Source organism: Phycodurus eques, chromosome 13 (assembly GCF_024500275.1).
Source record: "Phycodurus eques isolate BA_2022a chromosome 13, UOR_Pequ_1.1, whole genome shotgun sequence".
Lineage (NCBI taxonomy): Eukaryota > Metazoa > Chordata > Actinopteri > Syngnathiformes > Syngnathidae > Phycodurus > Phycodurus eques.
This window is the reverse complement of record NC_084537.1, coordinates 3,248,014-3,258,428: the sequence shown is the minus strand read 5'-3', so window position 1 is coordinate 3,258,428 and position 10,415 is coordinate 3,248,014. Positions and strand designations below refer to the sequence as shown.

The window sequence follows — 10,415 nt, the reverse complement described above, 5'->3', positions numbered from 1 at the left end:
AAAAGAGCGAGAGCCATATCAAGCCTCCTTCAGAGCCCCGTACATCAAATCACCCAAAGGGACCCTGACACAGATAACAAACCATGCCCAACCGGATAATACAAACATCGAGATAAATGAACAAAAAACAGCGTAAAAACCAAAAAAGAACTGTGGAAGCAAACATATCAAAATACACATAAATGAAAATAAAAATCTTAAAGGTGGTCTCCCTCCATATGCTCTACAGTTCGTGTCATTGATGAAGAAACTCAGAACCCTTCCGCTCAGGGCCCGCTGTCCACCATCACAGTCCATGAATTAGTTCCAGGATCCAGGTTTATACAAGCGGGTTTATACATTTCGTCTCGACGTTGAACCAATTTTTTCGAATTTAGCTGGCCAGCGACATCGTATTTGGTTATCCACGTGTTTAAATGTTTTATTTTGTAAGGGGTTTGGAGTTGAACATATTTCCAGTCTTTACACATTAAGGGTTCTTTTGAATCCGTTTTACTGTCCCCCCCCCCCCCCCCCCCCCCCCCATTTTGTGAATTCGGAAGTCAGTTTAGTTGCACCTAGAGTGACTGTTGGATTTATCTTACCCAACATTATAAAAAATAGACACAAAAAGGAATGAAGACGCTGGTTTCTTTTTCTCATGAGGAGGGCGTATGGGAGATTGTTCAGGTTACAGCCTCTCAACACGCTCTAAACAATCTCTCCCGTCGCTCCTACATTTATTTAAAAATAGGGAGGTTTCTAAGTTTACAAGACATAACGTTACTAAGCTACAAGACACAACACACTAAGGTAGGGTTTCAAGGTGAAAACATGGCACCAACACCTGCCACGTCCCGGCCACGTCTTTCTCTCTGATGATTCCTGCTGAGTCATCTTCTTGAAGGCGAGACATCTTCCTTTATCAAAATCGTCCATAATAGTAATGCAAGCTAAGCAAATAAATGATAACTTCTACAATATATTTAACATTTCCCTCCTGTTTATCATGTATTTGCACAAATTCTCATATCATTTTACAGTCACTTCATTTCGATTTTTTAACTGTAGAATCATTTTTATGAAACAAATACATTTACACTCAGAGTAAACTTGTCATACATGAATGTTGTAGTTTAAACATCGTAATCACATCTGCTCCATACGGTTCCATGTGGGTAATTGCTGTGGTGATTAATCTACTGATTAAAGCCCGAATGCATGTGATACAACAACATCCACGCAATGTCAGAATGACTGCAAAAACAGCAATTGATATCAATATTGGTGAAATTAGGGCTTTATATTTACCAAAAACGTCCATCCAGCTGTCCCACAAGGAGTGTTGATTGAGGGTCCGTAGACCATCGATGGCTCTGGTCAAGCTGCCATCTGAAGCAGTATTGTTTGTTCTCCAAACATACCGCAAACACCTCCCTCTCATCTTCATCTTCTTGAAGGCGAGACATCTTCCTTTATCAAAATCGTCCATAATACTAATGCAAGCTAAGCAAATAAATGATAACTTCTACAATATATTTAACAGGCAAGGTCAATTCTTTTGTTTTTGTTGTTAACTGAAGACATTTGGGTTTCAGATCAAAAGATTACCAGTTCAGAATTACAGCTTTCCTTTCATGGTATTTACATCTAGACGTGTTCAACAATTCAGGACAGAGCACCTTTTGTTTGAAGGCACCCACTTTCCAAGTAAGCAAAAGTATTGGAATAGACGATTACATTAATTTAATGTGAATAGCATTTAATATTTGGTGGCATAACCCTTACTTGCAATAACTGCATCAAGCATGCAACCCATTGACTTCACCAGACTGTTCCATTCTTCATTTGAAATTATTTTCCAGGCCTTTACTGCAGCCTCTTTCAGTTCTTGTTTGTTTCTGGGGGTTTCCCCCTTCAGTCTCCTCTTCAGGAGGTAAAATGCTTGCTCTATTTTGTTAAGGTCTGGTGATTGACTTGGTCAGTCCAAAACCTTCCACTTTTTCCCCCTGATGAAGTCATTTGTTGTTTTGGCACTGTGTTTTGGGTCATTCTCTTGTTGCATGATGAAGCTTTTCCCGATTAGTTTGGATGCATTGCAAAATATGTCCCCTTTAAAATAAGGAAAGCCAAATACAAATACATATTGTCGAGTTGCGGTATACTCAGCGGGGAAAGCCTCCCAACTTCCTCGCAGGCTGCTACGTCAGGACTTCCAAATAAGGACATCGTCTGCAGTGGCCGCACTGGGGTGCTGTTGTGCTTGCGTGTTGCCACACGGACCTTTCACGCTGGCCAAGTGTGGTGAGAAAAGGCCAACTCCCTTAATTGAGAAGGTACAGCATTCCAGGATTTCCAACTCCAGAAACCACTGATTGAAAAACACTTTGTTACCCATTATTGAAAGAATTTGTGACCCTCCAGCACAAAACCGACTGGAAGTCGCACGGCCGGTTTTGAGCTACAGTGCTGTGGTATTGGCCCCCTTCTCAAATTCATTTATTTTGCCTAATTTGCCCACTTTAATCTTTAAGATCATTAAACAAATGTAAATATCAGACAAATATAACACAAGTGAACTTAAAATGCTGTTTAAAATGGTGATTTCATTTATTAAGCAGAACAAAATTTCAGTTACCTGGCCCTGTGTGAAAACGTTATGGCAGATCACATTTGGTGAAACAAGTCAACATTACATAACATAGGAAAAAGATTCTACCAAATCGACAAAAGTTTCATGATTAGCACATGATCATGAAGTCATCGTGGTGCGTAAATAAGACTGTAATATGCAACTTGTTTCACTTAACATTAAGGGAGTCTTGAGACATAATTCCCCCATCCCTTTCTCAAACATGCACCCAGAAATACTGATTCATAGATTTGTCACAACTATGAATGGTGCTACATTCTTCATGGGGCTGCTACACAGCCCCATGAAGGTATAGGGCAAGGAATTTGGTGAATGTCTCTGGCTTGTATCCTGCAAGACCAGCTGGTACCTAGAGAGGATGATACAAAATTAAAGACGTTTTAGTTACACTGGAAAATTTGGCACTCAAAATGCCTTTAATGTAGGGTGATAAAGCATTATGAGCACTTCAAGACAGACGTAGGTAAGATCGCACACCATGATCTCTCCTTTTTGTTAAAGTCAGCAATGGAGTAGCATTATTCTCAAGTAGGAGACTGAGACTGTAGATTGCAGATTCTAAAGCCCTCTTTATACTCTCGCGGTTGCGCGGCCGACAAGCTCGTATTGCATCACGTGACCGACGACTTGGCCCACGCTTTGTAGCTTGACGCGCACACGGCAAAAATTGTTGGACGTAGAATGCCGGAGATCATCTCTCCTGATTGGTCCGTTTTAGTCACATGCTGTGATGACGTACTCAGCGTGCCCCTTGGTTCTACATACCATCTACGTGGCTGCCTTCTCAATCAATTTGGCAGCATAATTAAAGGTATCATCTGGTCATCTCGGTCCATTTGTTCTCGCAGACACTGTTCCACGGTCGCCATTGTTGTTGCTTTGTTCCTTGTTACTGAAAGGAAAGTAAAAACGGCTACCGGAAATGGCCATAAAAATGCAGAGGAAACTCCACCCTGTGGTGTCCGAGCCAATACCAGCCGTAGCGACACCCCCGACTTGGAGGTGAACTGCAGTACATTTTCAAAACTGCGCGCGTGGGTTGTGCTAGAGTATAAAGGCAAACTACGCGCAGGACAGCCGCAGTGACGTCAACGCGGTCGCCGTCCGCGAGAATATAAAGAAGCCTTAAAGTGTTGGCAAAGGCAGCTAACAGTTAGCAATGACATCTGGCTAACAAGCTGAGCTTAAGCTGTCTCCCAATATGCCTGTTCACACAGATGAAGAAATTATTTTAGCTTCAAAAATAGTTTTAAATGTACGGCAGCACTGACATTCATACTGTATGTGTTGTATGTTGTGGATTGTGTCAATTATGTTGTGTGTTTGATATTAGATTTATGTTGCAACCAAGAGGACTGTTGGCAAGAGTGACACAACAGTGGTGTGAAAAAGTGTTTTCCCACTTCCTGATTATTTCTTCTTTTAAGTTTGTCCCACTTAAATGTTTCCCATCAGATATCTATCAATCTGGAAAAGGTTATAAAACCATTTCTAAAGCTTTGGCACGCCAGGGAACCACGGTGAGAGACATTATCGACAAATGGCGAAAACAGAGAACAGTGGCGAACCTTCCCAGGAGTGGCCGGCCGACTAAATTTACCCCAAGAGTGCAGTGGCAACTCATCCAAGAAGTCACAAAACACCCCACAACAACATCTAAAGAACTGCAGGCCTCACCTGCCTCAGCTGAAGTCAGTGTTCATGACTCCACCATAAGAAAGAGACTGGGCAAAGATGGTGTGCATGACGAAAACCACTGCTGCAATAAGAACATTAAGGCTTGTCTCAATTTTGCCAGAAGACGACATGATGATCCCCAAGACTTTTGGGGAAATACTCTGTGGTCTGATGAGACAAAAATTGAACTTTTTGGAAGGTGTGTGTGCCTTTGGGTCTGGCGTAAAAGTAACAACATTTCAGAAAAAGAACATCATTCCAACAGTTAAGTGGTAGTGTGATGGTCTGGGGCTGTTTAGTTGCTTCAGGACCTGGAATACTTGCTGTGATAAATGCAGTCATGAAAAAAAAAACCTAATAGAAAGTGATTTGTCAAATGAGTGATTTATGACCCTGACCCCAGGTTTATGGCCGCTAAGTATGGCTCCCTCTGGCGGTCATAAAACTGGTACTTTAAAGGGTCGTAAAACAATAAAACTGGTACTTCAAAGGGTCATGCGAGGTCAACTGGCACTTCAAAGGGGTTATAAAACAATAACACGCACGGACATAAGACATGTCAGGACTGGAAACACGGGGGTCGACATAAAGGTCAGTGTGAGGAGTCTATCAGCTTTTAGAAGAAGTCATGAGGTGAGACAGGGACATGTGTCACTTGGTGTAATTAATGCATTCTTGGAAAACAATAAGATGTTATACAGTAAAGTTACGCGCGGTTATCCCTGAACATGTCAGGGCAAGTCCGGAAACATGAGGGTTGACAAAGGGTTATTGTCCCAGACTTTGTGGTTTCAAAACTAGTTCGCCAACATTTAGTTGTGTATATGCAGTAATATGTAAAGTCAATTAAGAATGCAGCCCTATGGCGGGCACAAGCCAGTGCAAACTGTGGCCGGTCCCAAGCCTGTTTAAATGCAGAGGGTTGCGTCAGGAAGGGCATCCATCTTAAAACTTTGCCAAACAAATATGAGCGTTCCCTACCAGCTTGGTCATGGCCCGGGTTAACAACATCTGCCATCGGCGCCTCTAACCTACTCGGCACCGGTGGAAATTCAGCTACTGTGGGTTGAAGATGAAAGAGAGGTTGAAATCAGGATCTTAGGCAGAAAGAGAAGAGGAAAGCACAGAGCCTAGAACTGAATGTGGGGACTTTGGATGTTGGGACTACAACAGCAAAAGCTCTGGAGTTGATTGACATGATGATGTGGAGAAATGTTGATATATTGTGTGTCCAGGAGAGCAGGGGGAAAGGCAGTAAGGCTGGAAGTTTAGGGGCAGGGTTCAGATTATTTTACCATGGTTTAGATGGGAAGAGAAACGAAGTAGGGGTTATTTTAAAGGAAGAGTTGGCTAAGAATGTCTTGGAGGTGAAAAAGTATCAGATCGAGTGATGAGGCTGAAACTTGAAATTGATGGTGTTATTTATAATGTGATTAGTGGCTATGCCCCACAGGTAGGTTGTGACCTAGAGGTGAAAGAGAAATTATGGAAGAAGCAAGACGAAGTAGTTCTGAGCATCCCAGACAGAGAGAGAGTCGTGATTGGTGCAGATTGGAATGGACATGTTGGTGAAGGAAACGGGTGATGAAGAAGTAATGGGTAAATTCGGCATCCAGGAAAGGAATTTAGAGGGACAGCTGGTGGTAGACTTTGCAAAAAGGATGGAAATGGCTGTAGTGAACACTTTTTTCAAGAAGAAAGAGGAACATAAGATGACCTACAAGAGGGCAGGTAGACTCATGCAGACAGATTGCATCCTGTGTAGACGATGTAATCTGAAGGAGTTTACTGACTGTAAAGTAGTGGTCGGGAAGAGTGTAGCCAGACAGTATAGGATGGTGGTGTGGTGTGAAAGATGAATTTGGTGGTGGGGAAGATATAGAAGAGAAAGGCAGAGCAGAGAGCCATGTGGTGGAACCTGAGAAAGGAAGAGTGTTGTGCTGCTTTTTGAGACGAAGAGCGACAGGCTCTCGGTGGTCCGGGCCTTAAAGCTTTAAACGAACGTCCTCGCCCGACCACCGGTGACCACCAACAAGCATTTTCCCCAATTGTGTTCTTACAAACACAAGGCGCGATCCATTGGTGTTGTCGTTGCCATGGTAACAAGTGTATCTGGCCGCGTTAGAGTTGACAACATGAAGCCCAGTGATCATAAAAAACGGGCTGCGGTGGTATCGGAATACAATAATTTATTTTCAGTAGCGCAATCGTGAAAGACCAAATTTGTCTTGTAGTCTGATCCAGGCATTACGTGTTGTCTGTCTCAAAAGTGTTGTCTGTCCCACCACGCTGACATGTTTTTTTTTTTTTTTTTTTATTTTTTTTTTTAAAAATAACTTTATTGGTGGTCAGATATTTACAGTACTACGTCAAAAGATTTTGGATTCAAATATACGGTACACGATGGCGACACAGAGTAAATGTCTTTTGCGGAGCCGATCAATGATGGCGAATTATGACAAAGGCGATCAGCCGATCAGGATAAAATGCTAATTACGGCCGATACCGATCAGGCCGATCAGATCGGTGCAAAGTCTAATGATGACATGTATGCCAGGTTTGACAAGAAGGAGAAAAAGATCTATCCAGGTTGGCCAGACAGAGGGATAGAGATGGGAAGGATGTGCAGCAGGTTTGGGTGGTTCAGGATAGAGATGGAAATGTATTGACTGGTGCCAGTAGTGTGCTGGATAGATGGAAAGAATACTTTGAGAAGTTGATGAATGAGGAAAATGAGAGGAAGAAGGAACAGAAGTGGCAAGTGTGGCGGACCAGGAAGTAGCAATGATTTGAAAGGGGTAAGTTAGAAAGGCACTAAAGACGATGAAAAATGGAAAGGCAGCTGGTCTTGATGACATACCTGTGGAGATATTGAATCATCTATGAGAGGTGGCTGTGGAGTTTTTGACCAGGCTGTTCAACAAACTTCTAGTGGGTGAGTAGATGCCTGAGGAATGGAGGAAAAGTGTGCTGGTGCCGATTTTTAAGAACGAGGGTGATACGCAGAGCTGTGGGAACTATATAGGCATAAAGTTGATGACCCACACAATGAAGTTGTGGGAAAGAGTAGTGACAGAATGTAATGTGAATATAACAAAAATAAAATGAAAATTCGTCATTCATTATAAAGTGAAATGTCTCATTTCCTCGTGTCTTCATAACTGCTCTTTAACCAAACCAAGATTTTAGCTGATTAATTGATTAGTCCATAGAACTGTCAGTAGGATACTTGAATCCGGCACTACTGGTTGCAAATTCTCATTTGTGACAGGCCTGTTTAATGTCACTTCAGAAATAAAGTGAGAAAAAGTAAGTCAGAGCATGTTGTATAATTATTCATAGAAAAACTGAAAATGTAATACTGTAGTTTCACGACCATAAGGCGCACCGTATTAAAAGGCGCAGTCTCAGTTACGGGATCTATTTCTGTATTTAACACATACGTAAGGCGCACCGTATTATTGGGCGCTGCTCGAACAACAGTGCAAGCAGACACGTTAGCCCAAGTATCCACAATCCATTCACAAATTGTGGCGTAACTTGCCCGGCGCTGCCTCCTAGTCTTAGTAAAGCTGTGTTCGCCATCTGTCATCCATCGCTCGCAACTTCACTTTGAACGCCCTGTTTACACCGATGTCCGGCGGTTGGAGTTCCTTCGTCAAGCCTCCCTGAATGATGGCAAGCTAGTTATTGCACTCTGTCGAATGGTGACTGTAGAGACGCTTCTCCCGGCTGTTCTTTGCTCATTAATCCATTGCTCGAGTTGGTCTTCCAACTCGGGCCACCTCGCCTTGTTTCTGCGGGAACTCAGCTTCATCTTCTTGACTTGGCGAAGCTCGCTTTCCTGCTTCCTCCACTTGCGAACCATGGATTCGTTGATCTTGAATTCTCTCGCGGCTGCTCGATTCCCATGTTCCTCCGCGTAACTGATAGCTTCCAGTTTAAACTGCTTTGTGAGCGTGTCTCTTTTTCGGGGGTCCTTAGCTAAACCGATGTTGTTTTGCACAATGCACATACCGGCTCTATATACCTACTGGGGGCGTGCCTTTAGCGTCCTCTGCCACGCGCACCCTTCCCCCTTTAACGGCCGCATGCTGTCCTCAGCCATGTCCGCTTTTCCTCTATATAAGCAGCGTGTCGGCAGGAAATGCTCCCAGTCAGTCAAGCGGAGCGCTCATCACACAACATTTATAGATTTTGGAACTCGGTGCACACATCAGGCGTCCCGCATTATAAGGCACCCCGTTCCTTTTGGAGAAGATTTAAGACTTTTAAGTGCGCCTTATGGTCATGAAAATACGGTAATTGGTTTTGAGGGGCAAAATCGAATATTTTTGCTTTGATTTGCAAGCCAAAATTTGAGAAACAAGTGCTGTATGGTAGCAGGGGGCTTCCCTCACTTGACACCCAAGCAATAATTAGTAAATATTCATCAAAAAAAGAGACTACAAGCTGTACATTGCCACTATCAGTTGGAGTTTACTTAAACACACGCGCGCACACATGTAAAATTAAGACAATCGTATGTGGCGTCACTCGGGAAGCAACTTTTGGTTTTATTCCCATGACAAATGTAGCAGTAATGATAGTGATAATGTGTGTAAAAAGAAAAGCTGTGGGTGACTTTACTGGCTTACTGGACTTCACAAGGTCGGTGCGGGCTAGCTAGCTTGCTCACCAGTAGTCCAGATGAGTTGAAGGCTCACAGTTGTCATTATAAATTAGTAAGTAGTGGGCCAGCGTCAATATAAGTACATGGTGGCCACTGGCCAGACACAACGCCGTACGTTGTAATATGTGGTGCACATGTACACGATGGTGCTGATGATAATAGCATGTCCTATCTGGAAGAAGCAGTCAATTATGTTGCAGCAGGCTGCCAATCATTCTGCAGCGGGTCACTTTTAACTCAAATTGAATTCATAATAATGATTGAGATGGCATTACACGGTCCCAACTCTCTCTCTCTCTCTCTCTCGCCAACGGCTGCTGGCTGAGTTTCTCTATATCCAAATAATGATAAATCTATCCCATGGTACAGATGAACACATTTCTGCATGACTTGCAGGATGAGATGGTTTAGTACAGCCTAATCATTTGAGTTAAATGTACCGATGTCAGCAGACAGTACTAATCCTTCATCTTTCTTGTACTGGAATCTGTACCCCCACGATTCCAGAGGCTGTCAATGGCCAGTTCTGTTCAAATTAATCAGTGAGCGGTTGTTGAACCCGTCATCAATATATTAGTTTTTTGCATGGCGCATCAGTGTTTGATCTGGAACCCCCCAGATAAATGCACATGCTTGTTTCATTGATCATTTTGATGACGTCGTACCCCTTGATGTCACTGACTAGGAGATTTTACAACATATACTTTCTGCTAAAAGCTGCTAGACACCTCCTGCCGACCCTCTGTCAACACCCTGTGTTTCCTGACCAGACACAACATGTTCGTGGGTGACCCTTGTCCTCTCCTCCTATCCTCTCCTCTCCCAGACATGTGCTTGGGCATGTTCTTGGGGCGACCTTGCATGACCCTCTCCCCCTGATGTTTTTATTGCTCTATAAGAATGCATTAATTATACCACATGACACATCACGACCCTGCCAGACCTCACGTAACCATTTGAAGCACCAGATTTTATAGGACATGACCAGCACGCTTCCGACCCTAGTGAGGATAAGTGGTATCGAAAATGGATGGATGGCTGCATTGTTTTACAACACTGTGAAGTGACATATTTTACAGGACAGACAGCGACTGAAATAAGTATTTCCCACATCACCATTTTCTGACTAAATATATTTCCAAAGCTGCTATTGACATGAAAATTTCACCAGATGTTGGGAACAACCCAAATAATCCATACATGCAAAGAAAGAAGAACAAATAACATCAGAAATTAAGTTATATGTAATAATGTGAAATGACACAAAGAACATTTTTGAACATGCCAGCTGGTATTGATTTAATACTTTGTACAAAAGCCTTTGTTTGCAATGACAGCTTCAAGAGGCCTCCTCTATGGAGAAACTAGTCGCATGCATTGCTCTGGTGTGATTTTGGTCCATACCTTCACACAAGCAGTCTTCAAATCTTGAAG

At 42.9% G+C, this 10,415-nt stretch overlaps 1 protein-coding gene across 3 annotated transcripts in view; it reads right to left on the bottom strand.

Annotated features, from left to right (window-relative positions):
• Window positions 1-649: 649 nt before the first annotated feature.
• mrpl37 (mitochondrial ribosomal protein L37) overlaps window positions 650-10,415 on the bottom strand; it is a 77,025-nt gene continuing 67,259 nt past the window's right edge. The window contains exon 7 of one of the 3 annotated variants that reach the window (XM_061693132.1): window positions 650-2,981. In XM_061693132.1, coding sequence (XP_061549116.1) covers window positions 2,904-2,981 — 78 coding nt within the window. In that variant the 3' untranslated portion in view covers window positions 650-2,903. The remainder of the gene's footprint in view (window positions 2,982-10,415) is intronic. The other 2 variants (XM_061693130.1, XM_061693129.1) reach the window with 2 other exon arrangements.